The sequence below is a fragment of the Phalacrocorax carbo genome, chromosome 9 (assembly GCF_963921805.1).
Source record: "Phalacrocorax carbo chromosome 9, bPhaCar2.1, whole genome shotgun sequence".
Lineage (NCBI taxonomy): Eukaryota > Metazoa > Chordata > Aves > Suliformes > Phalacrocoracidae > Phalacrocorax > Phalacrocorax carbo.
The window spans coordinates 12,646,157-12,666,187 of NC_087521.1; the positions used below are offsets into that span (position 1 = coordinate 12,646,157).

Genomic DNA, 20,031 nt, shown 5'->3' on the forward strand with positions numbered 1-20,031 from the left:
TTTTTTCAATCATGGTTTGTATTTGCTCTTATCCTCCTTCCACCAGTGCTGACGCTCAGTCACAGGCATGCCTGTGCTCAAAGCACAGCAACAAGGACTGCAGGGATGCTGTCCTCAGGTTTGAGACAGATTTGGGGCCCTCCCTTGCTCAGCCCAGGCCGTCCTGGTTCAGCTCAGAAACAAAAGGACACTTCTGCAAGCAATAACAAGTGGTTTATTCTTTGCAGAGGGCTCCCTCCCATCTCACTCCCGCAGCAGACATTACCCACACACAAACATGCAGCAGACCCTGGGCTCGGGCACCAGCCAGCAGGGCCCAGAGATGCACTTGGAAGCCACAAGAAAAAAACAAGGCCAGTGTCACTGTGGTAGCAGCAGAGATAGAGGAAAAAAAAAAAAAAAAACAAAAAAACAAAAAAAAAAACCACCCATCCCCAAACCATTAGGATGGCGTCCTAGGGCACGGTGCTATGCTGAGCAAGGGATGTCCCAGAAGGGGAGCATGGCCTCGCCCCAGGGGTAGGCACCTGGGCTCCCTTTTCCACCAGAGAGGACCTAGAGGAGAAGACAGCCCACCCCAGACTGCAGCCCCCTCTCTCAGATACACCAACAAACACAAGCAGAGACAGAAGAACATGTAAGGCTGCAAAACCTCGTGCACACCCCACCCTGGGGCAGCCCTTGCAGGCAGACCTCCCCCAGCAGGCAGGGCTGCCCGTGGCACCTGTGGTCACAAGTGCCAGGGACAGTGGTTCTGTGCCCAGCTCCCTGCGGGAAGGACAGCCTGCCTAGCCCACCAGCTTCTGCCACAGGATGGTGCTGAAGAAGGAGTGGGCCTTCAGCTTCGCCATGCCACCTCCTCCAGAGCCCAAACGCTGTTTTGGGTTGTACTGTAGGAGCTGCAGAGAAAGGGGATGGGACAGCAGGATGGGGAGAGGGGGGACACTGGAAAAGCTACCAGGCTGGACCCTCCAGCCCCATCCTCCCTCCCACGCACCGAAGCCCCTCACCTCAGTGAGCAGTGACGCAGCAGCCAGACTGAGCCCCTCTGGCAGATACAACTGCGTGTGAGGTTGAATCCCTGAAGGGTGGTTTTGGGACAGTGGCTGCAGGAGGCAGAGGGTGCTGGTGAGCAGATGCTGAGGATGGTAGGAGCACCCTGATGAAGCTTCATCTCCACACAACCCCAGCTCTACGCAGCAAGATTTAAAACCCAGGGCCCTGAACACCCAGAGACCATGCACAGGCACTAGGAATCACATGCCTGCAGTGACCTGGCATGGTGCTGAGGTGCCAGCAGGGCAAGGCCCCCTCCCAGCCCCGCACAGCACGGAGCTCCTGGCGTTACAGTGTCACCTCCTCCTCCTCCCCCTGCCTTGCACAGCTCCTCTGCCTCTTACCACTCCTGTCAGCAACTCGTACAAGAGAGAGCCAAAGCTCCAGCAGTCAGCTGCTTCAGTGAGCTCTGCGATCCCCCCCACTTCTGCAGAAAGAGCCAGAGAGGAATTAGAGCTGGAGGCAGGGAGTGTCAGTGGCTGCGCCACACCAGGCACATCTCACTGCCCGCAGGAAACCCCCTCCCCCAGTCGGTAGCACTGGGCTGAGGGCAGAAGGCAGGAGATGAGTCCCTTACCTGGGGCACTGTACAGCTCTTCCCGTGCCTGGCTGCAGCACTGGGGCTCCACCTCTGTCCACTGGCCAAAAAAGGTGAGACAGATGTGACCTGCAGAGCAGCACCAGAGGCAAAAGCAGGGAGGTTAGGACAAAGGTAGGGACTTTGGTCAGAGCACAAAGCCAAGTCATATCCCCACAACTGGGAACACCCAGGGCATGGGTCCCTGCCGTGCCCTGAACGCAGAGGCATTGTTTCTTCCCTGGCACTGCACATCCCCTGGCCTCCCAGTTCTTGTCCCAGATGCCCAGCAGGCCAGTGCACCTGGTAAGACTGGTTAGGTGGGCTCCAAGCTCATGGACCTCAGGGCAGGCTGTAGTGACGGAAGCAGTAGTGCCAAACGGAAGAAGGTTAGCTTTCCCCTTGCAATGCTTTCTGCATTTTTTCTTTTCCTGAGCAATTTGTAGCTTTCCAGTTTGCGCCAGCTGTTGCCAGCTGAGCAGGGACATGCACTCAGCCTGCACTGACACTGGTACCTATGACTTGAAGGAATGGGCAGGCTCCAGAATACCCCAGTGAGCAGTAACTACAAGGAAGGGAAAGCTGCAATCCCACTAACCTCAGGCACAGTTCAGCTGGTCTCAGCTTCCCCATGCTGGGATTTCCCAGGCAGCCAGCAGTGGGAGCAGGGGCAATGCATTCCTGTGGCTGTGGCCCCTGACTCTCCCACTGCAGACCCATCTCTTATAATAACTGCTTGGAAGTCCCAACTGACCTCACTTCAAGGTTCAGAAACATCCAAACCTCTCAAGACTCCCACCCTCCCCCAAAGCAAACTCAAGAATGTCCATGTCCCTCAAAATGGGGCAAACAGCAGTCTCCCAGCCAAGAGGCCAACCTCCTCTTCCTCAGAGCAGCAGCCTGGGGCACTACCTACCGGCTGCATCAAACAGCAGGTTCCTGGGGTTGAGGTCCCGGCACAGTATACCCTGCTGGTGAAGTCCCTCTAAGGCCAGGAGGATTTCTGCTGCCCACAGCTGCACCTGCTCCTCCTTCACAGCCCACGCTCTCTGGCCATGCCCATGCAAAGCCAGAGACTGGCATTGACCTGAGAGCAGCTGCTTTCTGAGCTGGCCACAGGTCCAGCTTGCTCCCCTCGAGGGCTCCCACACTGTTGGGTCAGGCGCACAGAGCTTGCCAGAGCTGGATGGGGCAACTTCTGCACAAAGCTGCCTCTGAACAGAGGATGTCAGGAGAGGCTGAGCCCAGGGGACCTCAGACACCGGCTGAGCCAGTGGCTCCCCTGCCCCTGGCTGTCCCCCTCTCACAGTCTTCAGTATGGAGCCACGTGTCTCGGGAAGCCTCTCACCAGCACGTGGCCCAGGATCTTTTTGGGAGGCTGCTCTCTCTGATATGCAGCCTGTGCTGCTAGTTAGGATGTCCCAGGGGTAGATGACCAGGCCCTGGTTGGTAAGGTGGCTGGGGCCTTTAGCTGATGCTGCTGGAACATGGTCCACGATGCCAGATGTAGCCTGGGTCATGCTTAGATCCTGCCCTCCAGGTGCAGCCCACGTGCCACTGGCGGCAGCCAGGCGAAGCTGGCAGTGGTCTCCCAAGCCAGGGTCCATGGGGTCAGAGGACTCCCAGAGGGGCAAGGCATCAATGTTTCTCAATACTCGGTGGGTCACAGAGCCTGGGAGGTCACTGCCTGTCCAAGCAGAGAAGGTGGAGACTTGGCTACTGCCCTGGGAGCTTCCCACACCATCCTCTCCGCCACGGTCCCTCAGAGTTTGAATGGTGTCTGGATCAGCAGAGCTTTGCTGGACACAGTACTTGGAGCGGAGGTGAGACCAGAGCGTCTCCCCTGGAAAGCAGAGAGGAGAACAAGTGATGGGGCAGAAAGCATCTCTGGTTCCCCTGCTGCAGACACAGCCCATTCAGGTACAGGCCAAGGCCTGCATGCTGTGGACATGACCAAGCATCATTAATCACCCCAGCAAAGCTCAAGTCCATGCAGAATACTCCCCTGCCCTACACACCTCCCCTGGGACCTGGCACACCAAAGGCTCATCGCCCCCTTCTTTAGCAGCCCTGCTCCCCTGGATGCACAGTCTCCTTGACCTCAACTCTGCCGCTTCCACGTCACAGGCCATCCCCATCTCCACATATGCCCCTGATCCCACTGCCATCCCCACTTTCCCCTGGAAGCCTTTCCTCCCTGTGTGACAGCAATGCTAGAGAGCTCCCACAGCATGGCACAGATCCCATGGGTCAGCAGTGAGCCAGAGCAGCGAGTTCTGGAGCCCACAGCACACTGCCAGGGCTTCCCAGCCTCACCACATTCAGCTGCTGGCTGCTTTCTGCAAATTCATCCTACAGCAGGGCATGAGGAGCTGAGGCTGTTCTCCAACACATGTCAGCCTTCATTTGTCATTGCTGGACTCCAGCTGCTGCTCCCTACACATCCATGCAACCAGCAGAGAGCAAAGAAGCACCTTGGGACAAGCCTCCACCTTGTCACACTTCTTCACCAGGATCTGGGACAAGCCCCAAGCCTGCCTCCTTGTGGTACCCGAACTCCAGTGTACTCCCTGCCCTTTATGCCCCAATTCTCCATTTTCTCTCTTTGGTCTGATCTCAAAATCCAGTGTCGCCTCTTTTGTAATCAAAAAGTGTTTTATAAAGGTCTTATTAAAAAAAAAAATTGTTCTACAACATCCAAGTGAGTTACCTCACTTGGTTCTCCTCCATCACTCTCCTGCCATGGCCAAACAATGCCAGTAAAATGAAGAGGTTTTTCTTGAAGAGGTTACTTCCCCAGTCAGCTCTCACCAAACCTCCAGAATCCCCAATACAGCTGAGCAGCTCCTTCCACAGTCTCCAAGCCCTGGTACCCATCACCCTTCTATTATAGTGACAACACAGGCTGTCTTCTTAAAAAAAAAAGTCCCAAACCAGCAGAAGAAACATATTTGAAACTTTAAAGAAAGCAAGGCTGGGGATAAGAGCAGGATGCTCCACAGATGGGAGGCAATGATGTCCCTACTCACCCTGCACATGCTCTAGGTGGAGAAAGATGGAGTCCTCACTCACATAGTAGCACAGCAGCTTGACCATGAATGGGACCCCATGAGGGATGATGGTCTGTCGCTCACGGCTCTCAACATGGGATTTAGGGAGGCTCTGAAGAGGTACAGGTAGCTGGACGTTACAGCACAGTAGAGGCTTGGACTCCCTGCAACCTAGCACCTGGCAGGGCAGGAGGGCAGCCATCTGCTAAGCCCCATGGCTGCCCCCGTGTTACCTGCACCCAGCTGGAACAAGGCAGGGTTCTGCAAAGCTCTGCAAAGGCAGAGCACGCCCCACATGCACTGTGGGACCCAGAGGACACTGGTGGTCCAGAGCAATCACCTTCCCCCACAACTGCCCCTACTTCCTTCAGATGGAAACCCATCATTCCAGCCCTCTCTCCTCTCCCATCTGGAATTGATGTTTCTCCCTGTCATGCCAGAGTCTCCTTGTCCAGTTATTAAAGTCCTTTATTTTTAGTTCCAACTGCACTGGAAAATGCCCTAGGACTTGTACTGACCACACCTCACCCACCACCTGTTCCAGGGTTGATCCAGATTAACATGGGCATAAGGCTTGGCTTGCAGCATTACAAAGCAGAGGAATGGATGACTGAGGAGAACCACTTCCCTTCCAATCACAGAAGATGACCAGGGCAGCCAAAAGAAGCTTTATGAACAATGAACATTCTTTAACACTTCTGTGACCTGCTATTTTTTTGTCCTCTCACCTGCCCTAGCCATCTGCTTGGACAAGGAGGCTCTGGCATCACAGGGAGAAGCAGGTAGAGAAACTGAAAACACCCACCTTAAGAATAAAGGTCCCACCAGTGGCTGGATCCTGGATGATCTGCACCTGGGAGCAGTATATACAGTACTGGTCATAAGCACTGACTGCTCCCACCCCAACACACAGCCCACAGGAATGACCCAGGGACTCAACTCTGGAACAACAAACTCCCACCCAATTGGAGGAGTTTGGTGGTGCTCAAACCCCTACTCTTGAAAGACAAAACACAGGTTATTAGCAATGAGATAGCCACGGAGGCAGGGAGTAGAGAGCTAATTAAAGAAAGAGGTGACTCCCACACCATTTTTATTTCCTTCCTAATGAAGGGTTTCACACTGCTCCTTCTGGGCTCTGTGGGGTGTGTTGGGCTGCCCACCTGGGCCTCGGCAGGACAGGAAGACCACACCAGTCCTGAAAAACTGTGTGAATGGCAGAGGAGAGCAACATGCCAGTGTGCGTATGGAGACAGTAAGACATCTTCACTCCAGGATCATGAACCACTAATGAGTTGATTCATCCACATAACTTGTCTTCTGCTGAAGTCTAGATTATCCATAGGAGTCCGCCATCACGGTACCTAGGCATCAAGCATGATTCCATGCATGGGGAAGAACCGGATGCATCAACCTCCTTGTAAATCTCTTGGGAGATCTTGTGAGCAAAAGGAATGGGGACGTCAACAGATTTCCCAACTAACCCCTAAAGGGTCTTGCATCCTGGCCTGCAAATTTTCCTTGGTGGGAATGGTGTTGATGGTAACCGTCATGTTCCTTGGTGGGTGCGCTGGGGGCTGGCACCCCTACCCCAGCTGCCAGGACCCTTCAGGTTACACTACCCTTGGTTCAGCCCCAGCCTCACCCCCCAGTTCCAGGTCAAGTCATTACCTTATCGATCACTCCCACAACCTTACATCGTCTCAGGTTCTCCAGTGCCGAGCTCAGTGTCCTGATCGGCCGGAAGCGCAGGCTGCTGTAACCCTGCAAGGGGGTGAAGAAGAGGACGAGGGACCTAGAGATGCTACTGTCCATGACAGCAGGTGGGAGAAGTCCCTGAATTTTCCAGAGTGGGGCTGGTCAACTTCCAGAGCCAACTCTCCAATAGCCATTGTTGATTCCTAACATCAGCTAGACTATTTTCTTGGCCAGCTCCCGGATTTCTGAAAATTTTAGGGAAAGCTTGCACCTGCAGCAGAGGTAAAATTACTCCAGAATTTACACCTGGACCAACACTAAGGGGATCATCTGTACACAAGGTAGCTGCTGTTCTCCTCTTGTCCTTCTCACCAGGCCCCACCCCTCCCCTGCTTCATGCCCCTCTCTCTTCATTAACCACCTCCTTCCCACAATCAGGCAAGCAGCCATCATCTTTGGTTTCCATCCAGATAGGAACAATGACAGGGAAGATGACGTTTTTTAACATCTGACAAGGTGGTTCCCCCTGGTGGCTTCAGTCCCACTGAAAATGGCCACAAGCCAGGGGCGGTGCTGGGATCACCCCAGGCAAGCTGGGCCCACCTCAGCCCTTTGCTCCAGGCAGGGCTAAGAGCTGCCAGCTCCCTCGCAGCCACCGGCATGCAGGGTCACTCTGCAGCTGATACGCCTGCCATTTTCTCTACACCACCTTACTGTGACATCTGGCAGAGGCGGTCAAGGAGGCTCAGTGGCACTGCTTTATGTGTCCCCTTGAAGGCTTCCCAGTGCCACGGACCCACTGCCACCCCGCCTGTGCCACCCCACACCAGCCCCTCACCGTGGCAGTGGGGCTGCCACCCCCCGCAGCCCGCTGGAGGTGGCAGTTGAAGATCTCCTCTGCACGCCTCAGGTACTGTGTGATCTTCCGCTTCACGGCCTCCCGACGCTCCTTGTTGGGGTCAACTGCAGGCAGCACAGAGGGTGGGCATGAGGGGCCTGCTGTGCTCCCCGGAGAGACGTCCCAGTCCCCTGACCACGCTCCCCGGAGGGATGCCCTATTCTCCTCGCTGGTTTCTCCGGAGGGATGCCCCGGTTCCCTGGCCATGCTCCCCAGAGGGATGCCCCGGTCCCCTCGCTGGTTTCCCCAGGGGGACGCCCCGGCCCCGCCGCCCGCCGAGGCGGCCCCGCGCACCCTGCACGCCGCGGAGCAGCACGTCCACGCCGTTCTGGTAGTGGTTGAAGGCCTCCTCGTAGTCCTCGCTGACGTCCCGCTCCAGCGCCAGCCGCAGCTGCCGCGCCGCCTCCACCAGGTAATCCCGCCGCCCGCCGCCCTCGGGGCCCGCCGGGGAGACGCGGCCCCGCAGCTGCCCCAGGTAGGCCCGGGCCTGCGCCCGCGCCCGGGAGCAAGGCTCGGCCTCCGTCCGGCTCATGGCCCCGCGCTGCCGCCCTGCGCCGCCGGGAGACCGGGAGCGGGGAGGCGCGGGGGGGGAGCGCCGCGCGGCCCGGCCCCTCCGCCGGCCGGTGGCGGGTGCCGGTGACCGGCGCCGGCCACCGGCATCGCCCCCCCCCCCCCCTCCCCCGCCGGCCCCACCTGCGCGAGCGCCGCCGCCAGATGTGGCGGGGCGGGGTGGGGCGGGGCCCGTGCCCACGTGCCGCCGCGCGCCCCCGGGGCGGCGGGGCCGCCAGGTAGCGCTGATTGGCTGCCGATGAGATCATCGTGGTTCTCGTGCCGCCCCCCCCCCACCCCCTGCGGTGGGTCCCACCGCCCCCCTCTCCGCCCCACGGCAGGCCCTGCATCCCGCTGTTCACGTGGGGCGGGCGCCGTCGCGCTGCGTGCTTTGTTATCCTCGTTAGTCACCGTTAATCGTCCCTAATTAATAAAGCTCCCGTTCGTTAACTACTGCCTTTGCTACCGCGTCTCCTTCCTCCCCTAACACGTAATTAGCCGTGGTTTAAATGGGCTTTGCCACTGCCTGCCTCTCGAGCAGTGCACCCGTTCCAGCGGCTCCCTGCTGACCTGCGTGGGGCTGGGTGACCTGCCTCCTCTGCACGGCCCCCTCCCAGGGCACTGGCGGGTCTCTCTGGTTTGCCCTTTGCAAGATGGTGTCGCTGCCCCCCAGCACTGGGCTCTCAGCTGACCCTTTCACAGACTCTGGCAGACTTAGTTTTACAAATTTATTTCAAACAGGCAGAGCAGGGAACAGCAGCACAAATGCATTAAGGTGCAGCAAAATGACAGCATAGTCAAGATCCCAGCTGGTGGTTAACAGATGCTTTGTACATGGAAAATACTCGGTTTTGGCTTAACCAAGAAGCACACATTCCTGGCCTCCTGGCATGGCTTCTTTTTGGAAGGCCAGGTCTGCAGGGCCCACTAGATCACCGCAGTTTTAGTGAAGGAAATCTGCTAAATCAGAGGTGCTCAAACAGTTGTGGTTCAGGCCAATTCGTTTGCTCCATCTGTGGGATGGTTGGTCCAGGTCCAAATAACCACCTTTCTGGAGGGGTGGCAGGGGACCTGCAAAGGGAGGAAAGCTGGAATGAAATTCCAGTGACATGTCAAGAAAGACTGTGCTAAAATCACCTGGGAAGAGGGAGGCACCTGTACCTTTATCCATCCCTTGCTAACCTATGGGCATGTCCCATTGCAACAGGAAATGTTTCTAAAAAGATGGTTTCAATTCCACAGGAGGTGACTCCATGCTGTGCCGTTGCAGCCATGCCAGCCCAGACAGCCGCTGTGTTCAGCCCCTCTTGGAGCCCAGCCTTCCCCAGGGAGCGACCAGATGACACTGGAGCCTGGAACAGAGTGATGGCCCCAGAGCCAGACCGGGATGCCCAAGGGGGCACCTGTTCGTGGCTGACCCATTACTTTGTACCCTGTGCACCCTCATGGTGGGGGATCTCCCCTTGGCACAGCTTCCCTGGGCAGCTGTTTTGCACAGCCCAGTCTGTTAACAACAGAACAGGAAAAATAAAGACCCTGCCTGCAGCTCAGCTCAGCATTCACCAGCCAAATGGTCTCTTTCCTACAAAGACCGTTTGTTTGGGAGTGCAAAAGGATAACACTGTGCCTCAGAGGGCAGGTCCGGTAGGATGCAAAGGGGTCTGATTTGTAAGACAACCCGCTACCTAAAGACAATCCATGTACTTGGTTCTTCTGTTTCTTCTCAAAACACTCCCAGGTTCCTTTTTCTCACCAATCTCTACCTATTTTTTCTGCCCACTTTGTTTATCCCCCCCAAGCCTGTAGGGCCTTTTAATTCCCACCAGAGCCCAAGAGCTACTCCTTCAAGAGGTAAGTCTGAGCAGGTGAGAAGTGAAGCAGGGCCCCAGGTAAGAGCGGGGACTCTGCCAGCACGACTCACCTGCCTGACTTCAGCAGATCTTTGTGGGCCTGGAGAGGATGGAGAGCACAGGTAAACTACCAAACCCAGCATAAGGTATCTGTAGAGGGGTTTGGATATCGGGGTGATGGTGATAGACAGATGCGTGAAGATGAGCCGCCAGGAGGGGAACAAAACTCTGGTGAGTTCATTGCCAAACACCTCCTTTAGCCCTCACAGGGATAAACCAGCTGTTACGCAAAGTCACATCAGGTCTTTATTTAAAGCGTTTTATCGCTTCACACAGTTAAAGCAGTGTCCTCTCTGGACGGGAAGGGAGGAGCTGGAAGGCAGTGGTTTGACAGACTTGTGCCCAGAGGCAGGCAGAGGGAGCAGCCACTCCTTTTGGGAGCCCAGAGTGGAGTTTTGCAGAGCTGAGCGGGGCTGAGTTTCAGCAATGCAGGGGTTGCTCGGCCCTGAGCAGTCACGCTGCAGGGCCAGCAAGGCAGAGGGGACAAGGGACAGTGCAGAAGTGAGTGAGTGAAAGGCATTGGCAAGAAGTGCGTCAGGGTCTGACCTGTGAGGAAGAGCCTTGAAAGGGGAGAAGACATGTACCAGCTCTGAGGGACAGTGGCCCTTACCTGGGGGCTTCCAGTTTCCCATGTCAGTGCTGTCTGGAGGATGTTAAATTTGGGGCATTATTATTAGATTAGCCTGCTGAAGAGCTTGTGGCCCTTGTCAGGAAGTGGGAACTTCCAAAGCAAGACCAGTGCCGACAAATAACAGGGAGGGGAGTGAGAGCTGCCCTTTTTCTCACAGCCTAAAATAGATGCATGAGAGCTGGCAAAAGCTTAAAACACGCTGAGACTGCAAACACTGCTGGCTGCAACAAGCAGAAAGATTATGCCCAACTTTGTGAGGATGCAAAATCTTCTAAGTCACAAGCGAGAGGTTAGGACCTCAGTGGATCTTTAGTTGCATGAAGACACTTGGGAGCACTGTGCCGGCATGTGCAGGGAGAAGCTGATGGGAGGCAGCACTCTGCTGGCATCCCAGGATCCAGGAGGCCAGAGATTACCAGCGAAGCTTTAACATCAGGGCTTCATCAGCTATGATGCTACATCTCTGGGCTGATCTCCACATCACCTTTTCAGGTACTTCCCCAAAAATATGTGATGTTTTGTTTCTAGTGCAGCCTGCGGCCCAGCTTATGTTTTGTCTCCCCTATAACTCTCCTTCTAAACCATCTTGCTGCAGCTCTGATTCCTAAAGCCTTATTAAACAAACCTTTGCTCTGTAAGGCTGGGAGACACAGGGAGCCCAGGGACGCTGATAATCCAGTTGTATATATATACCACAGGCATGCTGCTCCTGTGACACAGCTGCCATATGCAAGGGGTACGCAGGCAGGGGAAGGATGAGGGCTTGGGGAGCACCGGGGCTGGGGCACGTTTGCTGCTTGTCCATGGACGACCAGCATTGTGTTGTTCTGCTCCCCACTGGCTCTGGGACTGGGGTCTGCCCCAGTCACTTTACAAGAGAACCAGTCCCCTCCTACAGCCCTGCTCTGCAGCGCTTGGGGGAAACATGGGGGTCTGTAGACATAGCTGACCTTGTCAATGTTCTCAGGGGACACATCTGCTATGGCCAGGGAGGGCTGACAGGAACTGCTCACATAAGCCTCCATAAAAGGCACAATTTGGAGCAACACAGAGGGGGGGGACAGGCAGATAGTGGCCAGTCCCCAGGAGGGAGCGTGGGTGGTGGCTGCAAGCCCCGAGGCCAGGAGCCTTGCTTTCCCCGCAGGGCAGCAGGCCCCCACCCTGAGCCTCACATCACCATTGGGTGCAACGTCCTGCTGGAAGTCCCTGCCACCAGGGGATGGAGGAGGGTCCCAGGGGTGCCAGGACTCTCCCCTCTGGCAGACACATACGGGGGCAGGGAAGGGAGCCAGTTGTCCCCTGGACACATGATGCTTGCCACAGCCCCAGGAGCATCAAGGAGCTGGTAGGGCTCATTGGGTTCCCCTTGCCAGTGAAGCCTCAGTGAAACAACTCCCAGAGCTGGAGGGAGCCCTGACAACAAGAGATGCAGCTCCCAAACCTCCTGTGCTGGTGGTGCCTTCCCCTGCTCCTGCCCAGCCCCAGCTGATCCTCTTGTCACTGCCACAGCAGGACAGCCACATCCCTCCCAGGCACCCACATCCTTGCTGTCCACCCTGACACTGCATGCCACTGAAGCAGGGGATGAGGCCACACACAGCACCCAAGGGGGTCAGGAAATGCAAGGGGAGAAGCGACACAGGGTTGCCACAGAAGGCAGGCACCCAGCCCCATCAGCTCTGGACAGAGCTGCCTGAAAAATCTCAGTGCTGAGCAGCAGCCAAAGAGGTGACACCAGAAACCGGGAACTGTTAGGAAAAGCTGCTGGGTGGGAGTTTGTTTGAATTTTTTTTAACCCTAATCACCACTCTTGACAAACTTATTTTTATTAATTAACATCCTTGGGTTTATGTAACTTCCTTTTTAAAGGTTTAATACTACCATGATGAAACTTTTACTGTTCGAAACAATACAGAAGCCATCACGTTCATCCCTTGAGTGTGGCGCACAGTTCTACCTAGCCTCAAAGCGCAACCAGCCAGGCTGCAAGGGCACGTGGGGATGGGGAGAGCCTGCACAGACCAAGACAGGCCACTGGAGCTAGGGTGCCACATGGCCCATGCAGACCCTGAGCAGTGTGGGAAGGGGAGTGGTGAGTCCCCCTCACCCATGAGGTGGTCAAGGAGGAGCTTCATGGGTTGTTGTTGAGGCAGAATCCACACAGGCTGAGCCCCAGGACACTATAGATGCCAGAAGTGGAAATGGGGTCTAAAAGGGATCCAGAAAGCTCCAGGAGGATATGCCCAGCCACACAGGTGCAACTTGCCCAGTCCATGTTATGCTACCTGGTGGCAGCATGGAAGTTCACATCATCTCAACGCACACCACCAGCTTTCCCTGCCAGGGAACAGCTGCCAGAGAACCAGCCCTGTCCCCATGTCCTTGTGCCAGCCCCAGCTATGGACATGAGGCTCCACTCTTGTTCCTCAGTGCAGGATAAACCTCAGGTCACCTCATTTGATGGTAACATTGAAGCCTTTGCACATCTTGCCTCCAATCTTTTGCTTGAACCTTTCAAGAATAAGCCTTGATTTTGTTTTAACCTCGTGTCAGGGGTGCTCCACAATCATGCTGGTACCCAACTCACCCTTAGGGTTTCCAGCTATGTGCACTGCTCCAGGGTATGACTTGCACGGAGCAGCACAGGATGCATTTGGCAGCCAGCCCCAGCCCCCTTACAGTGGGGGCAGGAAAGGGGAGAAGAGCCCCAGGGGCACTGCTTAAGGCACACAGAAACAAAGGCTGGGGCTGCCCTCATGACCTGAGCATGGAAAGCAGGAGACAGCAGCACCCACAGCCACCTCGATGAGGGACACCAGCCCCCTACACACCCCAGGATGTTCCCAGTAACAGACAGGGCCCCCAGGCCAGCCGGCCCCCATGCCAGGTGCATGAGCCTTGGTGGGGTGTTTCTTGGGTGGGAAGGCCCATGGGCAGCCTGCCCCCGACTACCCTAACCAGGCATTAGCCCAGCCAGGGAGAAGGAAAGCCACAGGACAGCAAGCCAGAGATTTGGACTGGTGTGAGAACAGGATGCAGATGGCGAACAGGGGAGATACCAGACCCATACTATGGTATGGAAGAGCAGTTCCCCCAAGGGTCTCCCAGTACCCACCTGAGCTCCAGCACATGGGTAGCCCCCACCCTGGGGAGCACCTTGGTCCCAAACTGCTGGTTATCCACCTCCAGCATCATACCAAGGGCAGCCCGTTGGGTGCTGCAGGAGTGCCCTCCTCTAGCCTGGGCAGGCACCTATGGGGAAGAGCCCTGCCTGTGGCTGCTGGAAAGCAGATGGGAGTGCTTGCACTGCCAGCTCCTGTATCTGACCACCAGGTTTTACTGAGCAGGGCAAGGCTGGGTTGTGGCTGTGAGTACGTGAGGAGCCCTGACAACCCCAATTCCCTGCCCTTCCCCACCAGGAGGGTTTCCCAGTCAAGCTCCCTGGCACTGTCCTGGGCTGCTCCATGCCAAGGCTGGGACGGATGCAGCCCTGCAGCCTTGCCTGCCCCAGGTTTCCTTCCTCCCCAGCTGCAGGACGCTGGCAGGACAGAGCAGTTTTGCAGCTGCAGCCCTCTGAGCCATCTCCACTCGCCCCCACATCATGCTGTCCCCAGCCAGGTCCAGCAGCACATCCACCAGCTTCAGTCATTGCTTCCAGGATACCCTTGAATACCAACAGGCTGCTTGAGCTCCTCATCTTCAGCCCCAGCCCTGATCATGGGTCCTTTTGTTCTGCTGCCAATGGTGCAGACAGCACAAGGGAGTCCTTGGTTCCAGGCAGCATTCCCACCAGGGCCAAGCAGAAGTCCAGTCAGCTCTTCCCTGCTGGAGTCCTGCTCCCCACCGCTGCTTGGAGGGGCATGGGTCCACAAGCCCCTGACATCAGGGGAAAACACAGCTGGCTCAAACCCAGGTGACAGGAGCAAGGCTGGGGGCAGAGCAGAGGCTACCTGCGCGGTGTACCACATCTGCAAAGAGAGCAAGGCATGGGATGAGTGATGCCAGGATGGAGGGAGACAACACCACGACATCCAAACTCACCTGCTCTGTCCCAAGTCCCCCATCCCTGTGTCTGGCCTCTCCCCCACCAAGCTGTGGGGGAGGGTCTACAGACAGCCTCTTCACAGGGAAGAGCAAGGGCAATGGGGCTGTAGGTGCTGGCTGAGCCCCAAGCAGCAAGATTCAGACAAAACGGGGAAATACAATGGGAAAGTGCCAGCCCCAAAAGTGTCTACAGTAAGAGTCCAGCCTGTGCTGTTACAGCAAGCAGTTTGAGACAGTCAGCTAAATGTAAGGAGGGAAAGGGTAGAGTAACCCAAACAATGACTAGCCAAGGACTGCAGGAAGGACACAGCTGGCAGCAAGATGAGGCTGAAACTGGAAATTCATTAATCCAGAAAACCCAGTGTGGCCTGTGATGGTGATAGAGCTATCAAGTCACCCAGCCCATCCATCCCCACCCTGGGTGGGACTGGCCAGCTTTGAGCAGCTAAGCCTGGAGACTACCAAGCACCTATTGAGCCTTCAGCAAAAGGCCCATTTCCCCACAGCTGCCCACTGTCCCCTCCATCCTGCTTTCTCCTATGTCTGCTCTGCACAAACCCCTCACTGCTCACAGTGTCAGTAAAGACCTAAAGTCTAACAAAAGAATTCATCCCAAAGAAATTAACCCAGAAGACACCACCCATACCTGCCCCTGCTCACTTACAGTTCACAGTCTTTACGTCTCATCTTGTCTTGTCTTCTCTTACCTCGGCCCTTGGACCTCCTCCTTCAAAAGAAAAGTACCACAAGAGGCTGATGCATGGGAGAGGAGACCCACAACACCAGCTGGTAACACAGCCCCTGATGTCGCTTACCTTCCCAACCTCATCAGGTCCTGCCGGGGCCTGCAGGGCAGGAAAAGGACAGAGTGACATGGTTGCTTGGGCAATGCTGTCTGTTGAGCTGCTGGAGGTGGTTTTTTGAGATGCCCCAGCACACAGCACAATCTACCTGCTATCATTCATGCTTAAAACAGACCCAATATGACTTCTCTCCACATTATCAACTCCTGAGCCCAGAGCTGACTGCAGTAGGCAGAGAGAAGGCAGAGACAGCAAAGGGGCAGGGGATGGTCGGCTTTGGTGACTCCCCAGGGGAATGTGACATGTTGCCCATGAGGCTGGGCAGCACAGGTTCAGTTTCAGCTGCTCTCAGTAACAGGCTTCATAGCTCAGCTGGTTAAACAAGATGCAACATCCTGAGTAACATGTGGGATTTGCTGCAAAGTCTCAGTAGTGGTTCTCGGACGACAGCCACAACATACTTGGCTTAAGCATCCCCTATAAGGGCCAAAACCAGGACATCCACCACACCTATGTTAAACCTCAAAGGGGAACGATGTAAAAGTGTGGAAGGTGGCTTAGGGAGAAGTTTAAAGGTGTTGCAGAAGCAAGAATTTTACACAGATTCAAAGGCAGCCTGCACAAGTACTCATAGGAGATAGCCGGGAGTTACCCTAGGTAGGAAAACCACAACAGGCTCAGGAAATTCCCTGCGCAGAAATAGCTGGAAGCAGAGAGGGGGAAGTAACACATCTGCTTCTTCCTAGTCCCTCTTCTGCATCCACCAACAGACGTTCCAGAGACAGCACAGAGCTGGACAGGCCTTGGGTCTACTCCAGCACGGCCACTCTTAGAACTGCAGGGGAATACCGATCCAGGGATCCTCAGGCTCTTCTTCCAGGCAGGGATCACAGCTGCCCAGCAGGACACTCAGTCCCCAGTTTTCACAATACTAGATCAGCCTGGGCAGCACTGGAGCTGCTCCCCACTCCTACAGCACTGCAGCCCCCAGGCAGAGGCCCCATCCTGCCCAACCTCTCACCACTTCTGCGACACAGTGAGCACCCCAAGAGGGTAACTATGTGCCAGGAGTCTGTGGCAGGTTGGTGCTGTGCATCCATCCTGGGCCAGCACTGCACATCCATACCAGGTTGGTGCTGTGTGTTTTAAGCTTTCATTTGTTGGCTTGGATGTAAACTTGGATGCCCTGGATGGGACAGCCTCTTTTAAATGGAGGCCCAAGGCCCAGCCTTTCAGCTTTCTCTTTGGGCCACAGTCACACACGGGTATACCAAGCCATGGAGCTCCCTGCTGAACCACCCTTGTGCACGCTGCCCCACACCAAACACCTGTCTCCAGCCACCTGCCTTGCTCTGTTACCCACAGGCAGCTTTTCCAGCCAGAGGAGCACGAGCCAGGCACGCCAAGGCAGCCACGTGGATGGGGGGCATGGGCATTCCTGCTCACAGAGCTGGGGTGCTGCAGCAGCTCCAGCCCTGCAGACAGCGCATGGTGCCTGACCTGGCCACACAACACTACGCACCCCCTTGGCTGTGGGTACCAGGCTGCAGAGGCATGGTGCAGCCTGCAGCTGACCAAGGAACATAGGCACGGGCAAGCCTCAGTATGGAGACAGTGGGGGTGTCCCAGCATGGCTGGGGTGCCCCCAGGGCATTCTTCTCCCACACGCAGGGTGAGCTGGCAGGGTCACTCTTGCTGGAAGGGCACAGGGGTGCAAAACAAGCCCAGGCGTCCCTACCTGCACTCGCACTGCTTGTGCTCGGTGAACATCATCTCCACATAGGATGCCTCCCCGTTTGGCTTTAACTTCAGGAGCTGAAAGAGGAGCAAAGGTTACTTCCCAGGCAGCAGCAGGAGGGGGCTGGAAGGGCTCCCATGGCACTGCCTCAGCACCCCAGCCTCTTGGGCTGACACGTGTCTAACCTGTTCCTCGGGACCTCCAGCAGTGGAGACTCCACCTCCACATGCTGGCAGCACGCGCCAGGCTCAGCTGCTCTGGCAGCTTGGGAGGCTCTGCTAATGCTGCCCTGTGTCTTCAGGGCTGTGATTTAAGTGCCGTGGTCTTGGGATTTCCCAGCCCTAGAGAAGATTTTTCTGCCTCTACTTTTCTGGAGAGTCTTCACATATTTGTCCACTTTGCACATATCCCTTCTCTGATGGAAATATTGCCCCCCCAGTCACATTTCCCAGACCATTCCTGTTGCTCCTGCCTCTTTCCTACAGCACAGAGCCTGGAGGCAGTAATGTGGTGCCTCCCGAGCCCATGAGTGCAGGATTTTCCCTGCCATGTGTCAGTCCACAGCCCAGCCCAGAGTTTGGGTTGGACATCCAGGGACTTCACAAGGTATGTTCATCATTGGTGTGATCCACATTAGCCCCCACAGAAGTGCCTGGCATTGCCACCCTGCACACAGCAGCAGGATCCCTCTTGTGGAAGGAGACCTGTGATTGGGGAGTTGCCTTCCATTCATGTCAGACACTTGCAAGATGTTTTGGAGAATCCCACCCTGCCTTCCAACACGCTTTCAACCCCTGAGGGACCAAAGTCACTGGTGATTTACCGCAGGCACTCTCTAGTCCATCATCCACTGCAAAGCAAAGCCTTTCTCTGCAGCAGCAGCAGGCTGATCTCCAGCAGTGCTGCACAAGGGCTGCAGTGTGAGGACAACGGCTGCCTGGCGCACAGGGAAGAGCCAGCTGGCAGCTTGTTCCCAGCTTGGGATCTCCCACCCTACTTTGCACAGCTCCCACAGTGGGGACTGGGAACGCAACTGGTGCGGCCCTTCACGCTCACCATGCCCCCAGCACACATTCACTGTCATTACTACTGTGGGCATCTCCTGACACACGAGAGCCTCGCTTCTCCCTGCGATTCAGGGGCAGTGCCTGCTTTGCCCCAGCAGGCAATCACGGGCAACCAGGACACCCCCCCAGCCCCACCACAGGTCAGGGAAGGTCTGGAAAGGTGACGGCAATCAGCAAGATGGACCACACAGAGAGGAGAGGGCAGGGAAGTGAGGAGAGAGGCCAGTACCACCAGGGGTGTTACCTGGCCTCTGGGTCAAGCCCACAGAGCAGGCAGAGGGACCCTCCTGGTTTGGCATGCATGTGAGCACTTGTGAGTAAGCCCCCTCCCCTGTTATCCATGCAGCTATGATGTCTGGAGGATGTGAAGCTGCAAGTTCACCTCCCCGGCACTTGACGAGGAGCCCATCACCTCCCCAGTGCAGCCACAACCCCAGAGCAGCGGCGCTTACCTGCATGGTGACTGTGCTTGTCTCCACGGGGATGCAGCGGAGACCCTCATCCCCACAGCAGCCTCCACAGCGCTGCAGGGAGACACAGGAGGGTCTGAAAATGTACTCCACCTCATTGGGGAACTCAGTAATAACATCCACCAGCTGCTCCAGAGGCCTGCAGAAACTTCGATTCCAGATCTCCCGAAAGGTCAGGACTGGAAGAGACCAGGGTTGGGGGACTATAAGGAGGTGCTCCAGGGAGGCTGAGCCCATCCAACCCACTGCCAAGGCAGGTGTAGCAGCCGTGGTGGGGTCCTGGATCCTGCATCCATCACGGGGGCACAGGGATGTAGAGGACCTCCTTGTGCCCCCAGTAAGCCCATCACCGCACCAGCACAGGGGGCTCAGACAGCCACCACGTCCACCCCGATGGGGTCTCACTCCACCTGCCCCCCAGCTCCGTCTCTCCCTCCTCAGGCACCCCACATCCTCTCCACACTCCACCGCGGCGGGGCTCTCCCATTTTCCCTGCCCAGCCCCAGCGGGCGCCGAAGTCCGGCCCCGCAACGCAGCGGACAACCGTCCCCTCGGGTTTCCCAGGGCGGGGAGCAGAGGGGGGCCCAGGCGGGGCGTTCCTGCCCGGGACCCCGCACCCCGGCGCCGGAGAGGAGCAGCAAGCCCGGGATAGGGCTGCGCTCTGCTCCGGCCCGGTGCCGCAAGCACAGCTCCGAGCCCCGGTACAGCTCCCCGCTGTCCCCCCGGGCTTCGCCGCGGGGCTCCGGGGGGGATAACGGCCCTGGGGTGCACCGAGCCCCCCCCCGGTCTGTCGCCCTCTCCCAGCCGGGGCACCGGCGGCCGCCCGTTCCCAACTCACCGGGCGGCTCCGCGCTGGCGGTCCCCCGCGCCTCCGGGGCCTGCAGGGAGGGAAAGGCGGGCGCTGGCGGGGGCGGCACGGGGGGACCCACCGCCGCCCCACCCCCCCCAGCGCCGGGAGGAGCCGCCCCAGCGGCCACCGTTACACCGGGCAGCGGCACCGGTGGGACCGGGCTACCCCCGCTCCGACCCCCCTCCCGCGCCCCCGGCTCTCACCGGGGCGGGGGGCGCCCCCAGCGCCGCGGCCACCAGCAGCCGCAGGAAGGCGCCGAGCAGCCGCATCGCCGCTCCCGCCGCCGAACTCAGCGCCGCCGCTACCGCCCCGCCGCCCCCGGCATGCTGCCCCGCCGCCGGGCCGCCGGCCCCGCCGTGCCGCCTCCGCCGGGCCATAGGAGCGCGCCCCGCTCCGCCGCCCTATTTCACCGCCGCCGCTCCGCCCCCGCCCGCCCCGGCCCCGCCGCGGGGCGGGAGCAGGTGCCCGGCCCCGGCAGCCGCGCGGACGGCCGGTGCCCCCGGGAGCGGCGGAGCCCCCCGCCTCCAGCCGCGCCCCATCGGGCTGCCCCGGGGCTTCTAGGGACCGGTGCCTCCCCGGGGCGACGGGAAGCACCGGGGCTGTACCGGGGCTCCTCGGCTCACCGGGCTCCCCCGACTCCTGTCCGCCTCTCCCAGGGTCGGTGTGCGCCACCCCGTGCCCACCCGGCTG

General features: G+C 57.7%; 2 protein-coding genes across 6 annotated transcripts; both read right to left on the bottom strand.

The window, feature by feature from the left end:
* Positions 1-191: 191 nt before the first annotated feature.
* RPS6KL1 (ribosomal protein S6 kinase like 1) lies at positions 192-8,034 on the bottom strand. 4 transcript variants are annotated; one of them, XM_064460394.1, is made up of 10 exons: positions 7,574-8,034; positions 7,220-7,344; positions 6,355-6,447; positions 5,489-5,536; positions 4,663-4,813; positions 2,550-3,476; positions 1,634-1,723; positions 1,401-1,483; positions 1,011-1,139; positions 192-899 (listed from the first exon to the last, which is right to left on the bottom strand). In XM_064460394.1, the coding sequence occupies exons 1-10, from the start codon at positions 7,809-7,811 to the stop codon at positions 789-791; spliced, it is 1,995 nt and encodes a 664-aa protein (XP_064316464.1). In that variant the 5' UTR covers positions 7,812-8,034; the 3' UTR covers positions 192-788. The 4 variants fall into 4 exon arrangements, with proteins under 4 accessions (XP_064316464.1, XP_064316466.1, XP_064316467.1 ...); XM_064460396.1 differs by having other exon boundaries at positions 1,011-1,106; positions 7,574-8,033; XM_064460397.1 differs by having other exon boundaries at positions 1,011-1,106; positions 4,663-4,795; positions 7,574-8,032.
* A 4,129-nt stretch (positions 8,035-12,163) lies between these two features.
* On the bottom strand, positions 12,164-19,744 carry PGF (placental growth factor). Of its 2 annotated transcripts, XM_064460398.1 has the most exons (7): positions 19,545-19,744; positions 19,330-19,369; positions 18,474-18,670; positions 16,955-17,031; positions 15,229-15,258; positions 15,078-15,140; positions 12,164-14,337 (listed from the first exon to the last, which is right to left on the bottom strand). In XM_064460398.1, the coding sequence occupies exons 1-7, from the start codon at positions 19,716-19,718 to the stop codon at positions 14,316-14,318; spliced, it is 603 nt and encodes a 200-aa protein (XP_064316468.1). In that variant the 5' UTR covers positions 19,719-19,744; the 3' UTR covers positions 12,164-14,315. The 2 variants fall into 2 exon arrangements, with proteins under 2 accessions (XP_064316468.1, XP_064316469.1); XM_064460399.1 differs by lacking the exon at positions 15,229-15,258.
* Between the last annotated feature and the right edge of the window lie 287 nt (positions 19,745-20,031).

What these genes read in the sequence shown, in the direction of transcription:
- PGF (XM_064460398.1), bottom strand. Translation starts at nt 19,718, where the DNA reads ATGGCCCGGCGGAGGCGGCACGGCGGGGCCGGCGGCCCGGCGGCGGGG. An exon ending in TGGGGGCGCCCCCCGCCCCG is followed by an intron (nt 19,370 to 19,544) that starts GTGAGAGCCGGG and finishes CCCTCCCTGCAG; the next exon opens with GCCCCGGAGGCGCGGGGGAC. An exon ending in GACCTGATGAGGTTGGGAAG is followed by an intron (nt 15,141 to 15,228) that starts GTAAGCGACATC and finishes TTTCTTTTGAAG; the next exon opens with GAGGAGGTCCAAGGGCCGAG.
- RPS6KL1 (XM_064460394.1), bottom strand. Translation starts at nt 7,811, where the DNA reads ATGAGCCGGACGGAGGCCGAGCCTTGCTCCCGGGCGCGGGCGCAGGCC. An exon ending in CCACCTAGAGCATGTGCAGG is followed by an intron (nt 3,477 to 4,662) that starts GTGAGTAGGGAC and finishes TCTGCTTTCCAG; the next exon opens with GGGAGACGCTCTGGTCTCAC. An exon ending in AGAGCTGTACAGTGCCCCAG is followed by an intron (nt 1,484 to 1,633) that starts GTAAGGGACTCA and finishes CTCTTTCTGCAG; the next exon opens with AAGTGGGGGGGATCGCAGAG.